The sequence below is a fragment of the Dermacentor albipictus genome, chromosome 9 (genome assembly GCF_038994185.2).
Source record: "Dermacentor albipictus isolate Rhodes 1998 colony chromosome 9, USDA_Dalb.pri_finalv2, whole genome shotgun sequence".
In the NCBI taxonomy this organism is placed as follows: Eukaryota; Metazoa; Arthropoda; class Arachnida; order Ixodida; family Ixodidae; genus Dermacentor; species Dermacentor albipictus.
In genome coordinates this window covers 59,812,008-59,838,529 of record NC_091829.1, presented here as the reverse complement: position 1 = coordinate 59,838,529, position 26,522 = coordinate 59,812,008, and the positions used below count along the sequence as shown (strand labels likewise).

At 43.3% G+C, this 26,522-nt stretch overlaps 1 protein-coding gene across 2 annotated transcripts in view; it reads right to left on the bottom strand.

Annotated features, from left to right (window-relative positions):
- Positions 1–3,327: 3,327 nt before the first annotated feature.
- The window catches only part of LOC135919765 (DNA polymerase eta-like), a 36,905-nt gene continuing 13,710 nt past the window's right edge, over positions 3,328–26,522 (bottom strand). The window contains exons 6-12 of one of the 2 annotated variants that reach the window (XM_065453649.2): positions 26,379–26,482; positions 23,869–23,892; positions 21,634–21,753; positions 15,249–15,372; positions 14,336–14,401; positions 9,003–9,172; positions 3,328–5,921 (exon numbers count right to left, since the gene is read on the bottom strand). In XM_065453649.2, the coding sequence (XP_065309721.2) occupies positions 4,775–5,921; positions 9,003–9,172; positions 14,336–14,401; positions 15,249–15,372; positions 21,634–21,753; positions 23,869–23,892; positions 26,379–26,482 (1,755 nt within the window). In that variant the 3' untranslated portion in view covers positions 3,328–4,774. The remainder of the gene's footprint in view (positions 5,922–9,002; positions 9,173–14,335; positions 14,402–15,248; positions 15,373–21,633; positions 21,754–23,868; positions 23,893–26,378; positions 26,483–26,522) is intronic. The other variant, XM_065453650.2, reaches the window with a different exon arrangement.

The following is a 26,522-nucleotide window of genomic DNA, read 5'->3' as shown; positions in this document are numbered from 1 at the left end:
CAGATCGCAGAGCTCCAAGAGGAGGTAACCGCTTGCCACTCTCGACACCTTGTAACCTGGACCAAAAACATCAGTCAAGGACTTTAAGACAAGGAATGGTTAAATGGTTCGAACTGCTTTGTTTGGCTTTTCAGAGTGGATAACGTGGAAGCGCGGGAAATTCTGGATTTGGTGTCCAAAAAACTTGGAAAACATCTTCGGTGCGCCCTCGTTTCTGAGGGCGATCAACAAGGGAGGGGAAAGAAGTTTCCATGAAAATATGTATACATTCGGCAACAGCGCCAACCGCCCACCACGGAGCCCAACGAGGGGACGCGGCAGAGCTTGCATACAAGCCTGCACGACGCCAGTCGTACGCCGTCACTATAACCGAGTATGGAGTCCCCAAGGTTGGATAGCCACACAGGGTTAACCCTTGCCGCCAAGGAGAAAGGAAGTAAATGGAAGAGAGAAGGTGACAGAAAAGGACTAAAAGTGGGAGAGACAGACGAAGATTTGAGGAGAGAAAGACAGGAAAAGACGACTGCCGATTTCCCCCAGGTGGGTCATTCTGGAGGTGCCGTCTATGTGAAGCAGAGGCCGAAGAGGTGTGTTGCCTCCACCGGGGGGCCTTAAAGGTCCAAACACCCAGCATCGGCTTAACCTCCAGGTTCCCCCTTTCCCCAGACACGGCTAAGCCGCGCACGGCTACACGCGGGAGGGTCCGACCCTCGTGTGCTCGGGTACGTGGTGTCGCAACACACCAAACGCCTGCTGACGCAGACGCCCCTGCGGGGAGCGATGACTGACGTGAGGATCTGCTGACAAGACGGTGGATTTTGCTTTCTGTCAGTGCAAATTACCTTCGCGTTGACATGCAAAGTTTGACTTGTGGCCATACTATGGTACAGTGAGCACCTCTCGCCATGTAAACAAGTTGTCAATGTTCTAGGTTCGTTAATGGAGCAAAGCTATGCTGTTGACTTGTCTGTCCCTTGAGTTAAATATTTATCTGTAACCTGCAAAACAAATTTACACTGCAATACCAAAGAAATCAGCACAAGCAAATCTCACCATAAGCAGACCTAAAGGCCCTACATCCACGCGCCACCGCCGCTGGTCGGCGGAAACGTGTATGGAGGGGCTTTAAGCAGACCCACCGCCAAGTCCGTCAAGGCGGTCAGGGCGCTGCACAGTCGACTATGCACAGAATTCACCCGAAACCATCCATAGACAGAGCAACTTAATTTCTGCAGAGACATGTTGCATAATCGTACTGGTCACATGTTGTTTGAGTAACTTTTGGCATGGATGAAAGACAATAGGATGCATATCTGCGTGCTTCGCTGCGAATTGCTTGTAAGCGCATAACTGTGGCTGCACTAGGTCACTACATTATGGCATGCAAGACAAATTTATTGGACATTCTTTTTACTGGCGTCATCAAGTGGCACACTGTTTTGACATTGCTACGTACCGTAAGCATCATCCTGTGCCAGCTTTCTTAAAATTAGAATGAGGTTCCGAGTCAATCTTGACATTTCGCTGTTGTCCGAATTTGTTTTGCCTGTATGTCGAGCAAAGTATAAACGGTCCGACGTCTTCTCCTGAGAGGGGAAGAGGAACAGTTATCATCTTTGCCAATGCCTCCACCCTGTTGTCAGACTCAACGCCGAATGCAACAGCCACGTTACATCAGGGAGGAGCTTTGCACCGATCCTAACTCTCTTGCATGCGTAATCATGCGAGCGAACGACAATTAAAATTTGGAGTCGGATATCTCCGAGCACCAACACGCTCGAAGAATTCTTCGAACTGATACTGTGTAGAAACACGACCGCCTCCAACTTTTCAATACAAACGTACCCACAGGCTGCAGTGAACAAAAAATTAATTATTCAAACTTGGTTAATTGGGCTGCTCACAGCGATAATTAGAATCTCACTTTGTGTCCCCCTGGCCATATAACATTTGCACAGGTGGTCTTCACATGCCTCCCAGTGCCTAATTTTAATAAAACCATAAAGCGCAATTTCGAACATCCCGTATATACATACACACATATTATGTCATGATATACTGTATTATTACACAGAACAAAAGTGTGCTCACTGGCAATATGTTGTGGACTAAACTGAAGCGTTATATAAGCCAGTGGTGGTGGCACTTTTGTCCGTGCTTTCATTGTGTGAAGTGCAAACACTGGTCATTTTAACTGCGTTACCAAAGCAACAATGTTTTTTTTTTTTTCACTGAACAAACGTCAACAGAGCTTGCTGTATGCCAACAAAGCTAGGCCATGACCTAGACATTGAGTACTTTAGGATGTGTTTACAGTTCCATTAAAAATCTGTGAACTGTGCAGATATTTCAAGGAGCAAACATGCAATAAAGGCTAGGCAAGGTTACACATTATGATCCGCAACAGGATGTCTATACAGTGCAACTTCAGTAGGTACAACGAATATGGATATAAAGACTTATTTAGTATAGGTTCCCGCAAATATAAGCAAGTAATGACTATTGTATTTACTCGCATAATTCTCGCACAGGGAGTGTGATAATTATGTGGGGGAAAAAAGGTTTCGAGGAAAGGTTTTAGGTGCTAAAGAGAAAATGAAAAATGAAGTGGCTGTAAATTGCAGTTCTCACACCAGCCACTGCAAGCTCAAACAAAATATTACTACTGAACAACATTTACTTTTGTAATAAGAGCTCAGGTTCTACACTTGTAGGAACTGCAACGACCCTCTAGGTATTTGCAAATAGTAGCTGAACTGGTAGTCGCTAAACGAATGAATAGCATAGTTCTTGGCAGACCAATTGAAAGCGGGTTCCATCCCGCACCATACTCGCGGACAACTTTGTGTGGCTATGAAGGGAAAGCTATGGAGGCAAAGCACACACAAGTGAGAACGCCTCTGAAAAGAGTCTCACATTTGGTCCACATTAGTCTAGGCTGGCGAAAACAAAACACAAACACCCGATTAGCACCCAATTAGCAACAGTTAAATAAGACAGAAAACACCACTGAGTGTAAAGGCTTGCTTATTTTGAGGCTTTTCCCTTCCGCGTCAGAGGAAACACAAAACCGTCGCAAGTGGAAGCTGCGTCGATTCAGCGTCTGTTCCGAGCAACCACTGCCAGACTACTTGGTGTGGTTACACTTATGCAGCAGCCACGCACCCGTAGCATTCCCTTCATAGCCACAGAAAGTTGTCCACGAGTATAGCTCCTATGTAGGTGCTACGGGCACCATGTAGCTTCCCAGCACACCATGCACCTGACTGCTACTGACCTCGGAGGCGCACCTGCATACGGATACAAACACAACAAACACGCACACAGTGAAAGCAAAACAGACCCAACGGTTTATTCAATCTTCCCGAGAAGACGTGCTGGCTGCCAGGACACTTGATGAACAAGCAGAAGGCCCGGTAGCAAGAAGTGGGGACATTCATCTGTGCTTAATGCTGCAGACTTGTCACTCGGTGCTCTTGGTCATGGTTCTCAGAAGACGTCGATTCCAGACGCTTCCACTCCGGTCGATGTGTCGCAGTCGTCTTCCTGCTACCTTCCTCGCGTGCTGGCGACCCCATTCAGGACCTCCTCTCCCCAAGAATAAGGGGAGAGAGGGAATTGGGCAAGCATATATCGGCTTGTCTCACAATGGGAGCGACCATAGATTTCCACCATTTCCCACACTATTCAAAGTTCGCGTCAGCACTGGCATCGCTTATCACTTTCTTACCACTAGCCATGTCACCACTGTTGACACTGACATTTATTTATTTGTTTGTTTGTTTGTTTGTTTATTTATTTATTTATTTATTTACTTACTTACTTATTTAGAAATAGCGCCATCTTGCATCTGCCTTCAGTTTGAAACCAGCCATGTAGCTTCCGTATCACCCTATGGCGAAGCGACACTAAAGACAAACAATGCTGGAGTTGCTGTCCATGTGCTACTCAACTTCACGTGCGCGCGGAAACCTTGCCACTTGCAGTTTGGATTAGATTAAATTGTGACTGCACACATCGACCGTGTCTCAGCTGCCACGCACTATCATTATCACCGGTTGAAACAACGAGATGACTGTCGCTGCAGCAATTTTCAAGGGTGCAGCAATCAATTGAGGAAAGAAAAAAAAAATATTACGTTTTGATAGACAATGTTTTGAGTTGCGAGCATTGTGCGAGTGTGGGAATTACACTAGTAAATACACATATGTTCATGACAAATATCGAATATAGGAAAGGCATTTTCATATCGGACGCGACTTCGTTGGAACAAGGTATGACTGTACAAAGATCACAATGTTTTTGTCAATAGAATCCAAACATAATTGTAAATTACTTCTAAATTCAACAACTGGTGAAATCAGACATTCACCAAGGATCCCTATAAACAAAAAAAGACAAGAAACAATACAGCTTTGCACATATTCAACAAACTATTTTAAATGTCAAATGCAAATCACTGCATGTGTCACTGCAATGTCACTGCATGCTAATAAATATATGCGATTGTGGATAGAGTCCATCTAAATGTTTACATACAAGCTAAATAATAAAATCACCGTGAGCCAGTCGGCATCTGTATAACATATACCTGGTCTTCATAAAAAAGCATAAAAATTACAGCGTACTAAAAGATCTATGAACTTGCATTAGATTTCACTTCTATGCTAGATATCGCTCTAAAGTGCCACAGAAAATCGCCACAGGAATAAAGCTATACAAGGCCACCATTCATATCTTAAATTACATTTTTTTTCACAAGTCATAATCGCAATCACGAGAAAAAGTCTTTTAACGTCCTTGTTTTGTCAGCGCATGCTTTCTTCGTTCGAGACGTCTTTTTTGTCGTCGTTGAAGCGGTTCGTTTCCGACCGGCGGCCATCACTTTGGGTGATGGCATAGCGGCACGCTCAGCCTGACTGAGGTTCAGCGCAACATGATAGTCATCGTGCTCCTCTTTCTTCCAGACCACGACAGTCTTTCCACACTGTTCACACTTGTGCAACAAACTCGGGTCTATCGACAGATGACCCTCACTTCCTCCTACACCACTCTCCCCATGACCATTCGCCTCAATAAAGCACACGGCATCGTCGAACGAGGTAGGTGGGGAAATCTTGCCAGCAGTATCCCCGCTTTCAGCAATGGTCAAAGGTTTCGGGCCGTCTGCATTCGAGAGGACTGAACTGCGTGTCGAGTCATCACTGTTCTCGTTAAGGAAGGCAGGCCCAGGCAACACATTAGCATTACACACATTTCGGCTCTGGTCATTCGAAGCATTATCGACGCTACTGACAGAAACGCTTATTTCTGCACCAGCAGTGTGCTCCGAGCTGTCCACACAGGAAGCTGCTTCTGCATTCGCATCACTTTTGGTCGTCCACATCTTCTCAAAGTAGCTCAGTTTTGGAACCTCCGATGCAGACTTCTTGGCGCTCTTCTTAGATGTTTTTTTCTTAGCTTTGGTTGCCGTCACCTTCACACCCTTTTTCGGTGAGGCTGATGACTCCGTTATTGGCAGCACGCGTTTCACCTCTTCCACACGATGTTGCTCTGCCACTGGGGGTGGCGAACCATCACTCCGCTTCCTAGAATCTCGGGGGCTTTGGAGGATCATTGCAAGCTTTTCTGAAAACGGAAGGGTGTCATTCAGCTCCTCCTCTTTCTTGGGTGTTACCGAGGAATGAGACGGTGTTTGCCCCTCTTTAGTCACAGGCCCTTTGCCATCGTCCTCCAATTTTTCAGTAGTTTTCTGGCCTTTCCGCGGCTTTATAGATGGCACTGGTGCTAATGTTGGCTTCTTCGACTCGTCAGCCTCATTGGAGTGTCGCACAAGAAACTTCGAGATTTCCTGAGACCCATCTTCCAAGCTGTCCCGAAACTTTGTCGCTGCTATTGAGAGATTTGTCAACGGTGGCGTCCTATACGGAAAAAAAATGGTCATTATTGCACACAGAACTGGTAAGAACATAGACACACATTAATTTTGACATTTAATAAACTTTCATTGCTTTCCAATTTTCCTGGGTTATGCAAACAGCCTCAACGTAATAATGTCACCAATTCAGTTGGTTACTTCAGTATACCACAAATTTCGTTATATCAAGGTATCTAATGAAGAAATTTGTACATCTGTATGATGCCCAATCATTAGCAGCATTTGCTTCTGATTATGACAGACGACAGTTAGCCATTATAAGTCATGAGATTTTGCCATGGACGGAAACAATTTTGTCCCATTCAACAAGGTGGTCATCTCCAGGTCACTGTGGCCAGCAATGCTGTAATGTGACTAGCACTGCATGTGACTTCATTCACTGTAAAGTGCTACCCTAATAAATGTGCTATATAGATGACAGAGAGAGGTTGATGAGAACAAAATTGCACAACTAGACTGATGGAACCAAGATGTTTATGTCTGTGGCAATCCGAAGCTGTGTTCTCAAATACCTGACGCAACCTGTATTTCAAGAATGAGCCAAACCTGTTTGTTCCCTTTTAATATTATGTTTGAAACACATCATAGGAGCCTTCTGTTAGTGTCCATGTACGTTATTTCAATTTCTTTTCAAGGCAGTAGCCTCTAATAAGGATTTCATATAGAGTGGTCGTTATGTTCTTTTGTGTTACAATGATAACCATGCAAGCTCCTCAAAGTAAAGACACAGAGGGCTGCACAAAGGAAAGCTTTAAAGGGACACTAAAGGCAAATACTAAGTCGACGTGGACTGTTTAAATACCATTCCAAAAACCTCGCAAAGCTTGTTTCGTGCCACGAAAAAAAATTGTTTAGGAGAAAATTGCATCTGAAGAGTCTGAATACCTTTCTCGAAATTCAAATCTCCCGCCACCCAACCGGGGGAGTGGTGACATTGCATGCACCACTGCTTTGCTGCCTGCCATCAGTGAGCAAAACGGCACCCGACTGATGGCGATACCGAGCCAAGAGAGAGCGGTGGATTCACCACTGCAGCTGCTTTTTCATCAAGTGGCATAGACAGTTCGGGCATCCCAAGACGTCACATGGAAGTTGAATTCTCTACCACTTGCAGTTTGTGCAAGCTTCGCAAGCCAGCAAAACCAGCGCAGCACTATGCGATAACGAACTACTGAAACGCGAAAGCATGGATGGCGCAGAATCCAGTGAAAACGAAACCTTTCGACTTCCCATGTCGCTGTCAAGGGTAATTTCAATAAGTTCTTTTTTCTAAAACTGAAATGGAACTGGACAAGTAGCATTTTATTTCGTCTTATAGTAGAATATAAGACAGCTTTTTGCAACGAGTAGTTGAGTGCTACTGTTAACCGAGGAGTACTTTTGTCATCAGGCAAGTACTTGTATGTCCCAATGGAGTCTCTAATTATTTCCTGCATTTACCTCAATTGCTCGATTGTTAAGGCTCTGTTCACGATAATATTGACGCCTTAGAGTTCCTCAAGCACTAATCTATCTCTATAGCTTGACCTTGTAATCGTTTTATAATGACAAGCGCCATGAAAGTCTGGTACAAGCTTCGGGAGGAACGAGGAGGTGGCACATTGCTGTCTGGCGCTCAGAAATCAACACTCGTGGGGAAACTTGCTTTTTAATCACTGTTTGAACGGATTAAACCACCATCTACCAAGATCTTATGCATGCCACCTGGCTCGAGCGCAGACGACATGCGAGAAGCAGAGGCGAGGGTCTGAATATGAAGCTGCAATGACAATGCAACGACCATCGCGGCATCATGAACACAAACATATAAACACTGACCGTAGTTAGCAGACACCTTGGTCCAGAGGGTCAGCGTAGGTTCTTGTCATGGTAATGTCATGCCTTGCATGCATGCATGCCATGAATTTATCTCATTTTTGTCATGTATGTCATGACATTCAAGATAATCATTTTATGACATACATGCCATGGCATGTCATCAATGCCATATAGGCTAAACAGGCATTGGAGTTCCGAAACAATTATTTGCACAGGAGGAAGATTTGCCCTTGAGTACTAATTGAAACGAAAGTGATACGGTGAAAAAAAATATATTTTTTTTGTTATATTATAGGGTGGGAGGAACACGTCACAGTAAACAGACAGACATGCAGGAACGAGAAGGAAAACATTGTCTGCATCTGTCACTGTCTCACATGCATATTTTATTCACAGATTTTTTGTCTATTGTTGAAGAAAATAGGCCTACATTACTGTTGTTGCCACAAACCCCTTGCCTCACACGTAGCGGCGAATAGCAGTGGGAGGACATCATTAAACTTGGGTAAAAGGGGTAGCTATGCGTGTAGCTATGCTGTCGAGCAAAAGTTTCGTTTTGCCGTGCCCTAGACAAGCTGGCAGATGGCATGTTGCTGCAAGTCAATAGATGGAGCTTGACATTTTGAATATTTTTAATATGCCCAAGTTAACATAGACTGTCTATAAACGTGTGAAATTTACATAACTTCATTCCAATGTATTCAACTTTCCACTGCGCGAAAGACAAGGTCATAAGATAGTGCTCTGCACATTTTCGTAGAAGTCATTATAAATAGAGTGATTATTTGTGTTTACTCTGCTTGTAAGTAATGCTTCTTGCAAAAAAACATTCAATCACAGGCCTGAAGCACATGTACAATTCCAATATTGATTGCATACACTACAAGCAAAAAAATATTCTTCTTTTTACATTGCTGCCGGAACATGTTGAACGTCCCGTCAAGCATGATAGTAGCGTCAGCGAAGTGGTGAATGTAGCAGTACAGAGTGCACTGAAAGCAAAATGAAAGCATGTGGAACATGCAAGAAGTTCGATTCACCTGAAGCTCAATGTCTGCTGCTTTTTCTTGGCCACAACTCACCATAACCAGCAAGAATAAGTCGCGCCTACAAGTGTGGGCACGGCGTCTGAAGAGGGTGAGACTGACGGAGATCGTGGGTAGTCGAAAAATGCCGGGAACTTTCCCCGGCTGTCCTATCTGTGAGCCACGTAAATCTGCCTGCGCTGCATACCATCCTTACTCACCAGGTGCCTCTGGATGCCCCAGCAGTCGTGTTCAGCTTCATCACAGTGGCCAATGCATCCTTTGTAACCCTGGCGGCGTCGTAGGCAATCAGCTGGCAGGATCGTGAAGTGAGACCTTCCTGTCCCACTTTCTGCACACTAATCACCAACAACTGGGCAATCCGCTGGTTCTGCATGCATTGAAATCAGAGATCTCTTTACTGAACAGCAGGGATCTACACGAATGGGAACAGCTGAGGCTACGTGCAGAGAGCATCGAAAAATGGTGCTGCAGCATGATATAGTTCATTTTATTTGCCATTCATGGGTGCCGCCATCTCGGGCTCTTACACAAGGAATTTCCTAGTTTTGCGCACAATGACACCAAATTAACATGGTCATGAAACACTGAATGTGTCCACACAACCAGTTTTATTCATACAAATCTAAGTGTAGTGCCGTGCACTTAATTGTTACAGATCGAAAACGGCAGCGTTTACAGCCCGAGATTCCAGTTTATAAGATTTCAATTTGCAGCCCAACCCTTCCGTAAGATAGTCCATACAACGGTTGCAGCATTGGGATAACTAGAAGGTACGAAAATACGGACCCACTTTGAGAGAACTTGTGAATGTCACTTCCGTGATCTGTAAGCTCCCGGCTGCTGTTATCACACTCAATTGCAGGTCAAATTACATAGTCATAAAATAACTTTTCCGTCTTTTCAATCATTGCATTATGTCTCTTTGGCAGACCATGTTCACACAAACAGAGCACACAAGTACGTGACCCAGCCATCATTTTGCATGAATCCGGCTGCGATTCACATCTTGACTACAAATGAAAGTATTTTTTTTAAGGTTGTTCTTATCAACGTAACCAAGCAATCCATTTATATTTATCTTGCAACACTTTATTGATTCTATAAGCACATGTGCTGGCACTGCAGTTTTTATTTAAAAGCCCATGTTTTTAATTTATATCTCGCACGGTCCTCTTGATACACCTAAGCTGCTGTAATTTAATGGCATTATGACATCCTATCGTTTGATGATTGTTTACCAACACGCACGTGAACTTCGTCCCCCATCCTCCTGTCAATCATTAGCTATTACAACCTTATCACCTGTTGATGCTGCCCACCAACCTTTCACAGCTTTTATCTATGGACACAGCTTGCTTGCTTCTCTTTACTTTATAATTATGGTTCCGTGTTCTTAGCTTAAACCAAAGAAAGCCAAAACGCATCTACTGGTAATTTTTCCACGATTTGGATTTATCCTAAAAACCCCCGATTTTTCCACAGTGACAGCTGGAAAAAGAAAACGACCAGAACCAGCCCCAAACAGTCTAAAGACAAAATTCGAGGGTGTTTTGGTTTGAAGATAAGCCCTATTGTGAACATGCCTTTCGGTATCAGCACCTTTGGCACAGGCCTTTATCAGCAAGAACGTCCAATTCCATGGTTTGTCAGTGCTGTGCTAACGATGTCATATAAATACTACCTATAATAAGCTCTATTTTGCGAAACCAGGGCACTTATCAGATATTTTTTAGCGGAAAGAAGACCTAAAAATGGGAAAGAAGTGAAAGCTTCCCAGCAATTCCGTCAAGGAGTTCCCAGGTTTTGAGCAACGGTCGTCCAACGGAAGAACCCTTACTCACAAGTTTTGTCGAGTGGCCATCAATCTTGACAATGGAAAGGGTCCCATACGAATCAGAGAGCATTTGCAATACCAAAGGCACATACAACTGGAAAAAATCTCGCCTTGACACAGGTTGGCGATTAATTTTCATAATTTAATTTTTAAACATGTTTTTTTTTTTCATATGACTGCGGAGATATATGCAACTCAAAAGTCTTATACTCTGTTTGAGTAGTTCCTTGCAGCAGAGTCAATGCTAAAAGGATTCCGAGCAGATTCTTACACAGCAAGATTTAGTGCCATAGTTCCGAACTCACTGTTTGAATAAGTGGACTTGACAAGTGGTCTCGTCAACAGGTATTTACTTGGAAGCTTATATGCAAAGTCACAGCTGCAGTTTTCTGCACAATTTTGCCTCGCATTTTAGTAAACTTTATTGAGGCTCTATGATAGTGAAAACAGAGTCCTCCATATCTACAAGAAAAAAACATGTAAAGAAAGAAATCAGTGAAACACTGCCGTATCCACATTAATTTACATTTAACGAGGACAAACAATGAATTGCTTTGACAATGACTAAATTCACATGTGTAGTCAGTGCAACCACAGCACCGTGGAGGGCTCCCTCCTGGGTAGTGCTGCGTCCTTTGCGAAAATGGCATGCAGAGGCTTGCCCCATGTGCTATCGTTTCAAGCTGCCCTTTTATGCGAAAGTAACAAAGCAGCTGGTGTTATACATGCTTGGCACAGTGGAGAAAGTGCGATAAAGGCGCAAGAACAAACTGTAATTGTAAGGGAACGGCTGCACTCACAAATCAGCGAGCACAACCAGTACGAGTGAATCTTACAAGAGGGATTGAGAGATGGCGCCACCATCCCATGCGATGAGTGTGACAATACATGCAAGCCAAGGTGTTCTTTTTTAATACTCCATTTCTGTATCTCGAATGTGCATGTCTTATCTGTATCGGAGTGAAAGCCACTGCTGCTATCCCAACAGCTGATCTCGCTGCACGGTTGCAGAGTGTTCGTAGACGCTGCCGCCGCTAGCAGACAACAAGGTGCAAAGGGACACCTTTAAGATGTGTTTGGCCTTTTGATTGGTCGTGGTAACTGGGAAACATCAGGCTTTCACTTAACTTACAATTCTTTTCATGTTTTTTTTTGTTTTTACCAGATTCGCCTTGGTATTTTTGAGGAATGCATCGCTTGAGGAATGATGCACTTGACGATTGCATCACTCACGGATGACATGGCAGACAAGAAGCAGACAGCACTACACGCAAGTTTTTTCTGGCACTCTGCCATGCTGGCGTTCCCCTGCACCAGGCTGATGGACCAATTGGCAGCCTCTCCCACAGCAAGTGTCCAGTGGGACACACTATGCCGGAGAGTGATCAACTCTACCAGAAATACTTGTGCGAGATCTACAAAAGGACACCAACACGATCAAACCTCTTGTCAAATGTTGCCCAATCTTGATTGCCGTTGATGAAACAGCCAAACTTCGTAGTCATCCAACATTCGCCATACCAGCAACGCTCTATAGACTAAGTAGTTTGGCTGTGCAACACGAGATCCACCAGCAAGCTGGCACAAGCAGCTCTATAAAAAGTTGGGAAGACTTTAGCTGACGATACTGTGCTCTGCTCCGATTTTGCTTCCTTTCAGCATTTTGGATTCATAATTGTGTGGTTGGCGTTCCTGTTTCTAATGAGGGACCATTCAAAACACGCAAAAATAAACTTCGAACTTTGGATAACTTGAATGTGAAAAAGAAAATGCTGATAAAGATTTCATTTCTCAAAAAAAAATAATAATAATAAACTCGGGAAAGGATCTGCCAAATTTCCTCAAAAGTAAGCAGCGATAATGCGGAACCCCATTTATAATGTAATGATTCTGTCTACTTCTGGAACATCACCTATATGCCTCTCTACCAGAGTGGTTATTACTAGGCGTGTGCAAAAATCGAATAGTAGATTTCAAACCAAATATTTGATTCAATCAAGATAAAACAGTTGATTATCGAATCGAATACGCAATATCAGAATATTTTCACAAAAATTAATGCTTACAAATTTTGGGCAAGAAAATACTGTGCTGCACATGCTCTGAAGTCTCCTACATTGCATAACAAGAATGTAGCAATCTCTCAGTAACATGGGCACATAGAAATCATGATATACAGTATAGTCTACCATTATTAAAGGGAACACCAAATTAGTATGCCAACTCTTTACAGGTCGGCACTAACATATGAAAGGTCTGGATTTTTTTTTTTATCAAATGGAATTTTTGTTTAAGAGAATCAAGTGTTTTTTCCTCTGAAACTAGTTACATTTAGTAATCATCTGTTGTGCTGAATACGTAATAATAAGGTTCTCAGTTTAATAGTGTACCTGTGTATGGCAACAATCTTTTATTTATTGTATAGAAAGCTTTGCATCCGTTTTTCTCTAAAATGCAGAAGGGCTGTCCCAACTTTATGGCGCAACGGAGTAAAGGGCCGCGCATCACGCGACATACCTGGTGCCAACAATAGCCACTGTACCGGGAGTGAAGAGCAGGCGCCGTACACACAGTTTCATTATCAGGTTCAGCGTGATGATTTGCCACTTGTCAAAGAATCTGAAGGGTCACGGAAAGTTCGCAACCCGGACAAACTGTGTACCAACAGAGACGGACCCGACCGACGCAGTGCCATTCTGCAAACTGCAGCGCTCAGAAACCGTGCATGCAATCCTTGCATCGGGCCAACACCGGGGAGCACTCCCAGTGACTACGTCTGCTACCGCATTAGCCGGGTCGGCCCTTTTGAGGCACCCTTGGTGCCTCTTTCACGCAGAAATCGAAATTAAATGCTCGCTCAGGCGGCATCGCCAACGAGGGGCTCCACAGCACATGCGACATGTGCGGGTCTCTACACTGATTATGTCGAATATTCGAAAAACTGAATAGCAGATATTCGATTCGCTAATCAATTTATTCAAAAGTTCGCTATTCGATCACACATGGCTATATTCGACATTCGCACACCCCTAGTTATTACACACTGCTGCCAGTAGCCCACCAGTAACTGCGCAACTTCTGTTCAACACACAAAGTGTGTGATTAAACAGTCCGCTTACTATTTCCCGTCGTTGGCGTCCCTGTCACATTACAACCTTTGCAAGGAACGCATAATGTGCATTGGTAACCAGATTGGCTTACCAACGCTTCTCCCCCTGCTTCTGGGACTGGCCCGTGTTACAAACCCAGGTACAATGTCAATGGCCGAGTTTTCACCTGTACAACGCTACGACATCAATATTGGCAGTGAGTTAATAGCACGAGCAAATATCACACAACAATTTACAGATTTGTCAGAAATTTATTTGTAACAGGCAGACAGTCTGGCCAAGCTCCCTATCTTGAATTTAGCTCCCAAATAACGATGTTGGTGACCCTACTACATTGACGCTAACAACAAAGGCCTGACACTGTTGCGTACCTCCTTTACAGGCCTGGTACAGCTTCAAAGATTCAGTTGTAAGACCAGTGCTAATCTGACTCCATTCGTTTGCTTATGTTCTATCTCAGTGAGCAACAGTGTCAATAGTCACTTATTGCCAACTCCCTATGAACTCTGTCCTACTCAAAGAGCATGGTATTTGATATCTTGAATGTCACTTCAATCAGGCACCTCAAATATCAGACTGCACTGACCTGTTCCCGATCCCTCAGGAGTCGTCCGACTAGTTCTTCAGACAGCTGCTCCAGCCAGTGCTTCACCTGGAGGAAAGAAGGAGCCCCACAGAGGGGACAGGAACAGCACATCAATAATGCTGAGCACATAAATGCTTCGTTTTATTTGCATACTGCAGGCATTATGGCAGGAGCAGTAAACATAATAGCTACACGTAATCCCACCTGGCCACAAATCTTTGAAGTATGGCAACAAATTGTTCATATTCAATGACAGCAATATGTCAACATGTCCGGAGCCAAGTCCGGAAAGGCTCCATGAGGTCTTTGCAAGACCAGAGAGCTCCAGATGTTGTCAATAGTATGCAATACACTAGTAGCTTTCTGTCTGGACTTTACTCTTTAACCGATTCCTTTTCATGATTTCACTTATCTTGAAATTCCACTTATCTACTAATTTCTGGCTCTTACAACTTTAAGTCAATGGGTTTTTATATATACACACGATAAGCAAAACTGCCAGCACCAAAAGAGATTTTCACCACACACCACAGAGCTTTAGAAATTTAGTAACTCAGTGCAGTTAAAAAATACTAATAATGATAAATTAAAAACATCACTCATAGAAGTAACTCTGTGTAGTGCACAGACAAATAATAAACACACAACCGCTAGCCGACAGATATGTTATTATGGTAGCAATGCCATGAAACAAGATACAAAATTATCATTAAAGAAATCATGTCCAATGGCAAGTGAGATGCAAAAAATCTAAGTGACTGTTTCATCTTCATGATGTTTCATAATTAAATAGCCTGTTTAAAAAATTAAAAGCAAGCATGCACTTCAGTACTACCTTCATGTGTTTACAATATCTACAGTTCATATATAGTATTCGCCCGTATAAAGGAGGTGCACAAAGTGACAACCTTACCTTGGTTGTTGTGTCAAGGGCGAGCTTGCCCCGGAAGTTTTTGCCACAACCGATGGACAGGGCCAGTTTTCGGGGGGTCACTGGCTCGAGGTCAATGCCACGAACAAGCTGATACAGCCATGTACTGGAAGTGTCAATATTTCCCCGATTTTTCCCTAACCATGTACTACAGGTCATAGCATCGCATGACATTCATTTGTTGACCTTTCTCTTTAAACAAACGAAGGAATTGGGTGGGAGTAACACAGCACAATTTGGCACGCAAATAAAATTGACAAGTGCCCCAGCTGTCAGAACAGGCTGGAACCTGTGGCAAACTCATAAAATGTGGTTCTTTGTACAACTCAAAGATTGGATCACACGTGGTTTATACCTTCGGTCTAATGCTTTACATTCGGTTTGAAAATAAAATAAAATATACTCCTACAATTTCTCACTTTCCTTTTTGAAGACAGACTCAAATTAACAAAATCTACTAAAACTGAACTGTCATACAATCATGTACTCACAGACCTGGTTCACACAAGCTTGGCTTTCTACAGCCCTGTCTTCTGTGCTGTTATTAGAATGCATTGTAATATAACCCACATTAAGCCTGGTTACTGTTATGTATCCGCAAGTAATCCACATATGGCCTGGTCACGTAGGAAGCAATCACATCCACTTGTGTGCGTCCTCGCTGTTACCGCGCAACTACAATTAAACATTAATATAACAAAGTTAAATATAATGAAATACTTGATATAATAAAGTATCTAACTTTTCATAACTCCTCGTCAATAGAACACCATGTCTTTTGAACTTGAATACAACGGAGTACGTTTACACACGGTTCCAATGTAACGAAATTTCACTGTCCCTACATAGAAACACTCAGGCAATAAATGAAAACTGCCACGTACACAGATGGTGAAATGGAAGGTGAGCACACATCTCCTCTTCTACGTAGCCCAGCCAGCACGGCTGAGCGCGTGCGCGCATCATCTTGGAGCTAATCTGCGGTGGGTGCAAAGCTTTGGCGAGCCCAGATTGCTGTGGTTTGCACTGTCTTCTCATGCATTTAGCTATGGAGGTCACATTATCTTGCGTTTCAGAGACTCACTGAAGCGAGAAGCAGACAAAATGTTGGCTCCCCTCTGCCTGCGCTTTTCGTGACGGCGTTGTTCTGCTGCAGGACACTATAAGGCATGCAGGCGGAATGAGCACAAAAGCTTCGCAGGCTTCACTTTGTACCACCGATGTGAAGGTACCATTAACACGGCACGAAACGCTATTTTTGTTTGCCAACTTTCAAATTTAGCAAAATGACAAATTTTTCCTCATGGGCTTTTTTACTTTTTTTTTTTGAGTGGCCAATATTTCAGAAATTTTGCTGCCCTTTTCGTTTAAGAAAAACTCAACGGCAACTGTACTTGATTGCTTAAAAGGACGAATTTCGATAACGACGTAAAGTGCCGATTTTAGTGATTTCGTTATATTGAGGTTTAACTGTACATCCAATAGCTTGTACACGGTTAAGGAACCGACAAGGCCAGTCAGACCGTCTCGTTTATTCGCATGTTTAATGGCAGAGCATGGCACGCTGAGGAGCAATGGGAAAAGTGGCGGTGCCTTGGCTGCAGCCGCACTGTTCAAGAGCTGGCTTTCGTTTTCTAACACACACCTCGCATTCCATCTCAGGCTGGTGGTAGTGGAGCTGCCACACAGCAATTCAATGTGAGCACCACCACGTCTGTAATTGTGCACTGCGCTCCCAAAGCAGAAGGCTTCTAGAACCACAAGCAGCCAGGCTGCTGCCTATTCACCTTACGTGCAAGGAGGAGAACTAAGTCGTGCAGTTTTAAAACGAATAGCTTTCTTTGGCTTTCATGAATGAAGGATGGGTACCTCACCAGGAGAAAGGGCAGTGCTGCAGCGAGTGTGCAACCTGAGTTGCCAGCTGGCTCTTTGAGATCCCCTCCCTCAACCTATCCAGAGGACCTTGACCCCAGGAGCCTACAAACGTTTAATAGAGAGATAAGAAAGGCTACACTTCACTGGCTTTTGTCTAACCATTGTTCTCCCCCTGCTACGAACAAACTTTCTCAAGGAGACAGCTCACTTTGGCGGGCACCACAGACCAACTCCCTTCTCATTTCGTCCATTATATCCAGGGCGCCACAGGGCATCTCCGGTGCGGACACTGTGGCAGTTATCCCAATAATGCGCGTATCTTATGGATTTTCCCTCACTTCCAAACGTCCCTTAAAGCCTCATTGTCGAAATACCTTACCACCTTCTCCTCAGTTCCCTTTGCAGCTGGCTCAATCCCTTCGCTGCCCTGCCCTCCCTGTAATCTTCCAGGAAAGCCTAGTATCACATATCAGGGCCATCCTGGAGCCATGAAGAACAGGACTAGGCGATAAACATGTTTCTCTCTCTCTCTTTAAGATGCCCATGTTGTCGTGCAAAAACATTGTGGTGCTCGAAAGCTTAGATGCCGTGGCTCTGCGGCACGTTTCACCAATATCTGAGCTTACAGTAGTGGGGCATGTTCATCGCAATAGTCTGCTATACATCTCTTGCCCATGTTAGAGTGTACTAGAATGGGGGAGTGGGTCCAGCGGAGGCCCCGACAAGCGTCGAGAGTGAAGCAAAAAACATTGAAATTTGTGGTGGCGCTGCAGTCGCCTTCTTCTGACGTTCCGGCCAATCCGGTGCCTCGACGGCCCGGCGGAACCACGCCTACCGACGGTGGTTACGGCAGCGCCCAGCTGTCGTCTGCTCGACGCGCCGCCGTCTCCTGAACACACTGTCGTGCTTGTGTTTATTTCGTCATTTTCTCTCTAATTGATTTGTGTACCAGGAATGTAAAAAAAGAATGCAATATAATTACTGCTTTGCCATGAATTGAGGTTCCTCGCTTCCGTCAAACGATGCCGTCTGCACGATATCTACGCGCGCAGACGGCCCTCACATATGTGTTATGGTTTGTCTGGTAACTCGGCGACTTGGCAGTGTTCGAAGACTGAGAGGATGAGCACACTTCGGCGAAAGAACTACTGTTGTGTAGTGGGTTGCATCAACGTATACAGTAGATTGAAAGGTCCGGCCAAGCTCTCGCTCTTCGGAGTCCTTAAGATGAAGAACGGCGACGCGTGCAGGAGCTCATTCTTCACCGCACGGACTCCATTCATGAGCTGCACTTTGATGCAAAGTACATACTGAGGCATTATGTGCATATCATTGAAGGCCAGGAAGTATCTACACAGCGTGGAAAGCCTGCGCTTCGGTCTGTTGCGGTACCCGCAATCCTTTGCCGTATTTTCAGGATTATCTCTACGAGCAGCCTACACCCGAGCAGCCCACGCGAAAGAGAACGACCTCATATGCAACAGATGAAGGCCGGTCAACAAAGAGAACGCTCCCGCTCTCAGTTGAACGGTCATTCAGATTGGAGGCATGTGTCAATGGAAACCTGCGCGAGCTCGAAGACATAGACAACCGATAACATGCTTCCTATATAAACAATGTGTTTTGCTTTATTCACCCAGGGGGCCTGGAAAACCAACTACATCTCAGGCGTATATGACGCACAAAAATAGGGAAGAAAAATGCTATTCCGTAAATATTTTCAAAACCCACAATTAGCCTACAAAAAAAATGTGCTGCACGTAAAGAATAATGTGACCCATATAGGCTCCCTAAATCTTAAATCGCTGCCGTTATTAGGGCATCGGGGAAATTTTGTTAGCATTCAATATATCGCCTTGAGAAAGGAAGAAAACAAAGGTTTACCAATCTTTATTTAATACCTAATTATGCCACACGCTAAACTCATCCCTTTACGGCACATGGTCCTCATTTCTTCGGAATATCAGCTATGATATAGCTGATATTCTGATATAGGATAAGAACGGATCCGGCAAAGATCTGGAGACAGGTAAATTACCTTACTGGAAGGAACCCATCACCGGTTAAGGCTGACCAAATAGTAATCAATGACTCTGTAGGAGGCAAGACGCTAGCAGATGAAATTAACGAGTATTTCATTAATGCAGCCGTACCCCAGCCGTCTATTCAACAAAGTGGGCTCTACTGGCCTTCTCGTCGAGTAAATTCATTTGTTTTGGATGCCGTTACCGAAAGAGAAATCAATGGTCTTATAATATGCTTAAAAAATAATGTCGCAAGTGGGTATGATGAAATTAAAGTTGAACCTGTAAAGCGAGTGTCATTAATTATCAGCCCTGTCCTAGCCTATCTCATTAGTCTCGCATTTTCTACTGGAGTCTTCCCAGATAAATTAAAGCTGGCCAAAGTAATTCCAATACACAAAGGAGGTAGAATTGACGATATTACTAATTACCGGCCAATCTCAGTGCTACCGGTGTTTTCAAAGATTTACGAATTGTCAATCAATAACAGACTGTCAAAATATCTAACTAAGTATCATATAATATCACCCTCACAGTATGGTTTTCAGAAAAACAAGACAACTCAGGACGCTCTTCTTGCCGTCAAGCAGCAAATAATCAGAAATATTGAAGGTCAGCTCTTCACCTTAGGCATATTTCTCGATCTGCGCAAAGCTTTTGATTCTGTTGACCACGAAATCTTAGCTATAAAATTAGATTGCTATGGAATTCGAGGTATCACATTGGACCTTATCAAGAGCTACTTATCGTTTCGGCGTCAGTTTGTTAAAATAGAATGTAGTTCTTCAAAACAGCTTGACATTAAACTAGGTGTCCCGCAAGGTTCGATATTAGGCCCGTTACTTTTCCTCTTATATGTTAATGACATTACGGATCTACAAAGAACACCCACAATAACCATGTTTGCAGATGACACTAGTTTATTTTTTACAGGTAGAACATTGCATGACATTGAGCAATCGGCCAATCTGTATTTAAATGATTTATCCGCATGGTTGCAACAAAACAAACTTCAGTTGAATGCAGTAAAAACAAAGTACATGATATTTAAGCCAATCAATAAGCATAAAAAAATGATTAACTTACAGTACAGAGGACATAACTTAGAACAAGTAAGTGTACAAAAGTTCCTTGGGGTATGGTTTAGTGAAGAGTTGTCTTGGACGCCCTATGTCAATCATCTGCTCTCCGAACTCGCGAAGTCTGTTGGTTGTATTAGAAAAATAGCTCCTCTTCTACCCCTTTGGCTAAAGCAATCACTATATTACTCCCTGTTCTATTCTAAACTTCTGTATGGCATTCTGGTCTGGGGGACAACGACAAAAGGGAACTACGATAGGCTACAGCTGCTCCAAAAACGTGTCCTCCGGATTTTTGTGAACCACACCGGCCCTATTAGTTTGTTGCCGACACAACCACTTTTTCCTAGATTTGATGTTTTACCTGCAAATAAAGTCTATTTATGGATACTGGCACAGCGAATTTATAAACAGAAACTCCACAGTATTTACACACCTGTCTTGGCGCAATATGATATCCGTAACCCCCAACGCAGAAATAAAAAAGTCAGAACAAATTATGGAAAACAAGATCTGGAATATCAGGTAATAGACATGTTAAATAACTGTGCTTCTATTTTGGATTTCTGCCTACCCAGAAAAACGTTCAAACGTGAACTGCGGTTCATTTTGTTTTCCGTCGATTCTGTTTTTGGTTGAAAGTGTTAAGTTACAATGACAAATGTAAATTTCCGTTCCAATTGTTGACTTCCTTTTAAGTATTTTTGTGATATGAGCGAATCTTCAATGTGATTTTAAAAAATATATATATAAACTGTCCATAGTGTTTAAGTACACCCATACTGTATAGAATGTATGATGTAGGCTGTATGCGTGTACTCTTTGTAACACCGCTTCTCTTTTGTTACCAGCTCTCTGCTGTACTGCTGCAGACTGCTCCTTTTGTTACGGGGGCAGAGACCTCGTCAGGCAATCATGCCTTTAGTCTCTGCCACCCGCAGGATGATGTGATTTTCCTGCAAATAAAAACTGACTGACTGACTGACTGACTGAATTTCGTTTTCTCGTGACACAGTGAAACACGCACATAAGGTAAGGAAAGCAAACTGCAAACGCGATCCATCTGACTGCGTGACTCCTGCTAATCCAGGCACGGTCATCCTCGAACGCAACAACAACGCTGCGCTCGACGGCGGCCGTGCTTTTTTTTTGGGGGGGGGGGGGGCACGCTCTTCGGCCGGCGCCGCCGCGGCCTCCGCCGCGCGCGGGGGCGTGGCCTCCAGAAGAAGGCGATGGTGGCGCCCTCTGGATTTTCAATAAAAAATGCCTCAGCGCGGAGCCCTCGTTGGACCCACTCTCCGAATCTAGTACACTCTACCCATGTACAACTTTTCGTTTTGGAAGCTCAGCACACTTTCATTAAGACCGACTCCCACAGTCAGGACTCACCCAGTCTTGTGGCCAAAGGAGGAGGAGAGCTGATCTTCGGAGAACCGTAACACGTCGGCCACCACTTCCACCTGGAGGAGCTTCTGAATGTCTTGGCCCAACTTGCCGCCAAGCTTGCGCCTTTTGTGGGAGCAGACATGAGGAAACAAAGCACATCACTACTTTCTAACTCTTTGCAGATCGGATTGTCAACCTACATTGAGCAGATGGTGGTCAACCAGTAAAGAGCAGGTCTAAACGCTCTTAGAACATAATGAAAGCAGTTCACGTGGCAACCAAAGTTACTGCCAACCACAAAATCACACCGTGTACTATTTTGGGTGAAATCAAAGTGAAATATCAGACAGAAAGTACACTGCAAACAAGCTCAGTAAAGAAGCTAGCACTGAAAAATGTTATAGCTAGTACCACTTTACTTTTGTGAGTGACAGTTATGTGACATGCAAACGCAATAATAAACAGCTGGCAGTTGGCGCATTACTGTGTGTATATGCATGAATAAGCAGTAAAACAGACACTTTTAATTCTTCTGCCCTTCTATTTGTCATCCGCTTAAGGAATGACCCTCTCAATATACTAGTAGCTGAACCTAACAAATAAGATTATATCACCACCTAAACACACATTTCTTTAATTAAGTTCTTGTCTGCACTTATGATCTTGTCTTTTTGCTCTTATGGTTTTTGACTTTGAATACACTTGATTCTTCATTGTTCAATTATTAACAAAGAGTTCTTATGATTTATAAAATTGTATGGCTGTCTATACCTGTAAGGCTTTTGGAATAAATCAATTAATAGCATGTCTGCATCTTGTTTTTTCTGCTAAGTAAGAAAGAGCAACAATAATGGGTGATTAACTAACCCAATCATAGTTAGGTAACAAAAGTAGAAGACTTATCCTGCTATTTCTTTCTTTAGTTCAGTCATCTATCATTTGTTTCTTTCTCACCAGCAAAGGCAAAAGTACTACAAGAAGCTTCAAGACCAATATCCATTCAGGAAGGCTTCACAGTTATTTTTTTTAACTTAATTAAGATAGTAATTTATGGACACCTGCTAATTTTGCAACGCACAATTATCATCAAAAGAGAGATGCTGGTTAATAAGCCTCATTCTCTCTTTGTTACCACCTGTCTGAAAGCGCGTTCACACCGGCAATCGACAGATGTCGCCTAACCAATTGTAACTGGTAACCAAAGAGTGACAAGGCAGCTGCTGTTCACACCGGTAAGTGTGACCTGCCTGTAAACACACTGAAATGACTTGCGATCGATGTTGTTCCCACCTAGTCACACCGCTGTCACGGCGGAAAATAAGCGTCAACATACACAGACATCATGTTCCTGCCCCGCTGATTGGTTCTGTAGGTTTGTGGCTGCAGTCGCACAACTGAAACGTTAAGCAGCGAGTGACCGATCCATGACATCCGCTTTTCAACTATTTGCAACCAGCTTGGTCACTTGACTCGTGTAAGTCCTCAGTGCGAATGAGCCTGAATATCCTAACTAATCCACAGATACATTAAAGAGGCACCACGGGAAATGACTGAACGGACACCGAAGTACAACAAGTTAGTTTAGCTTGGTGAAGTATTTGTGGGAGACTCAGTATGCAGTTATATTTGACCAAAAAGCAGTTTTTCATTATCAAAGGAAATCAAGAGCAGGGTTGCCCTTTTTTTAATTTTGTGCCCAAGTCACAGTGCCGGTGATACAAGAAAAGTTTCTAAAAACTCACTGGAGTTACTGTGTCGTTTCTACGTAATGCAATATAATGCTTCCTCATCAATAAACTAATAACTAGTCCTGGCCAGATGTCCAAATTTCATTAGCAAGAACTTCAAGCCCATCTTTTGTTGCTGCATATTTTCTGGCTTCTGCTTAATGACATCTTCCGTCCTATATGTAACTGGAAAAATGTTGTGCCTCCGGTGATAAAAATAGATAATGTAATAACAGCTATGCTGCATTTTAAGACTTTTGAAGACGTAATGAAATGCAGTTTGGTTCATTTTATTAATTTCCCTGCACAGCTCTCCCCTGACTGCTCTCCCTTCGCATTGCTCTGTTCGGGCCATGTGCAGGAGTGTGGTGTCCTCTCTCTGTGACCCTCTGACTCAATGAGGGCAGCGACGGCTTCCAGAGCATGACCTCTCATATCGCAAGCAAAGCTTGCATCAATTTGCGAATGGATCATCGACGTCACACACTTACGCACGCTATTTCACACTTACGTCACAAAGTGAGCTAAAATGGTGCTGGAAAAAAAAAATTGTGCAGAAATTCGGGAGGTTAAACAAGGCATGCACATGACAAGACACACGCAAAAGTTGCATGGGACAGCTCTGCAGTGGTACAACCTATGGGCTGCTTCATCCACACTAACATTACACATGGGCTTCATGAGAGCAGGATTTCGGGCAAGATGGTAATCTATTACTCAAGTAATATTGCGCAACAAAAAAAATGTGACACGGACGTAAGAGAAGACACACCAAGCGCAAGGTGTGTCTTGCGCTTGGTGTGTCTTCTCTTACGTCCGTGTCATATTTTTCTGTTGCGCAATATTACTTGAGTAATACACATGGCCATACAATGTAACACAGTGTAACATGAGAAACCACCTCAGCAGGAGTTTAGGAAGTTCAGTGTAGTGCTCACCATACAAGGAAGTCCAAAAATTTAATTTGGACGGGTAACTCAAGCTTAGGAAAGGGCAACCAATATGCACAAGTATGTGTGACATTATAAAATGTAAGACTCATTCACTCTTGTGATTACGGTACAGTCAAAACCGATTATAACGAACTCAATAGTTCAGTGAAAAGTGGTCGTTGCATGGGTGGTTCACTATATGCAAATGCGCCCTTCAAGACATCAAAACATTAACACCAAAGCTGGTGTCAGCAATAATTCAACACCACTTCATTTAATCTTTATCATTTTACCTTCAGTATCTTCATTCTTGTTCCCAACGTGTTCCCGCATCTGGCTGCAAGCTTACATTAAAAAACGTCATCTAAAGAATGAAATGCGGCAGCTTAGCTCTTTCAAAATGGCACCTGGGCAGTTCCGATTACAAGCGATTTCAAAACTACCAGTTGAGGAACGACAATTTTTCTTTGAGAGCTTGTGATACACTAGACTATCAGCGGAACACAAGTGGATTCTACATACAATCGACAGCGAACCGTTTTAGTTGGCTGGAAGCTTGAACTACTGGGGCATGTCGGCTTTATGCAAAGATCTTGCTGTTATGGCCGCAGCATCAGCCACATGAAGAGCCGTGAAGTAAAGTTTTCTACGTCGCTTTGGCCGAAAAAGTATGCGGTTCGAAAGGTAGAACACCATCGCAAACCGTTATCAGCGACGACATACACAACCTGTTGACGAACCAAATTCAAAATTTGGAATATTCATGCACCCTTAGTAATATCCAACAACACTTGTGGCAGAACAAATGATGAAACAAGAAGTTATTCCCACACAAAACCTTATTTCAAGTTGAATGGGAAGTTAAAAACAATTGAAAACCCACTCAATAAAGCTCAATATCGCTGCCTGGCAGTTAGGTTCAATGCTAACACTTTCTTGGAGTGGTTGTGGCCATGAATCACACTAAATTTACACCTGGCCCTTGGGTCACATCTGGAATCTGTCACATATGACTTGAACTGCAGAATCATTGTGCAGCATTGTTAGTTGTAATTTTCCCTGTAACTAGTCATCTTCTGACCCAAAAATAATGTTGCAAAACCCAGTAAAAGTGCCATACAGCTTCTAAATTGACGTAACTTTTTCAATTAGTGTCCCTTTAACCCTTTACAAGTGAGACATATAAATACTAGAAAATTTTGTTTATTTTCTATCTGAATGTGCAAAACATATTGAGGACAAGCATATTCAACAAGAAGAAAAAATATTTTTACAAACTTTTTCACGAATAGGTAGGAAACACTAGGTAGGAAACTGTAAGTAGGCTTTACCTTAAGCCAGATGTGGCTTTATTTAACGTTTATATAGACACCTCTCATCATATATGAACCATAGGTGCAAATTTCACTTGCTTTACATCAGGTGTGAAGCGCCACTGCAGCCAGAGGCGTTGCATCATTTTGTTTCCTCTGACCGTGCTGTCAAAAGAAAGCCTGTCACGTGCCAAACTTCTTCTCCCTGATCTTTTGTTCTTGCTGTAAATCAACAAATGGCCCTGGCTTGCAGCATTGGCCAAAGACATTTAGCCAGAAACTTCATACTCAACACCGAAACTCGGCAAAAAAAGTTCGTTACTGGTATGGTGCCTGCCGGCAACAACTTCAGCGGGCGCACCTCGTTGAAAAGCGCACTCACTACGTCTCTAGTCTGAGGGATTTTCCCAGGAACCGCACTATAATCAGTATTTCGTCTCACGCGGCAGCTCCACTATAAGCAGTATGCGTACACACAAGTTCCACGGGAGGGTAAATAGGGGTTAGAAAAAAAAATTCCTTATATCCAGTCCTTCATTATAATCGAATACATTATATTTAGTCTGAGCTGTAGTCCATCTTTACCAATAAAAAAATTAACCAGGACCAAGCAGGCACCATCAAAATCCATTACGTTACTGCAAGCTGGTGTGAGAACAAGCTGGCAAGGCCAGTTTTATTATTTTGTCATTTCTGTTTTAACAAGCCTCCTGCCACAGTAAGGGTGGCTTTCTTTTTGGTATTGTAGAAGAGTATTTTACTAACACAGGACTCACAGCTTGTGAACAGGAAGCGTGGCAAACAGGACTGGCACCCCTGCCTCAGTCAGGACTGTTTGCTTGTTGGGCTTGTGCAGACCACAAGCCAATTTCGCCAGCACCTGCGTGCAACCAACCAACCACCCAACCATCTAAACACAA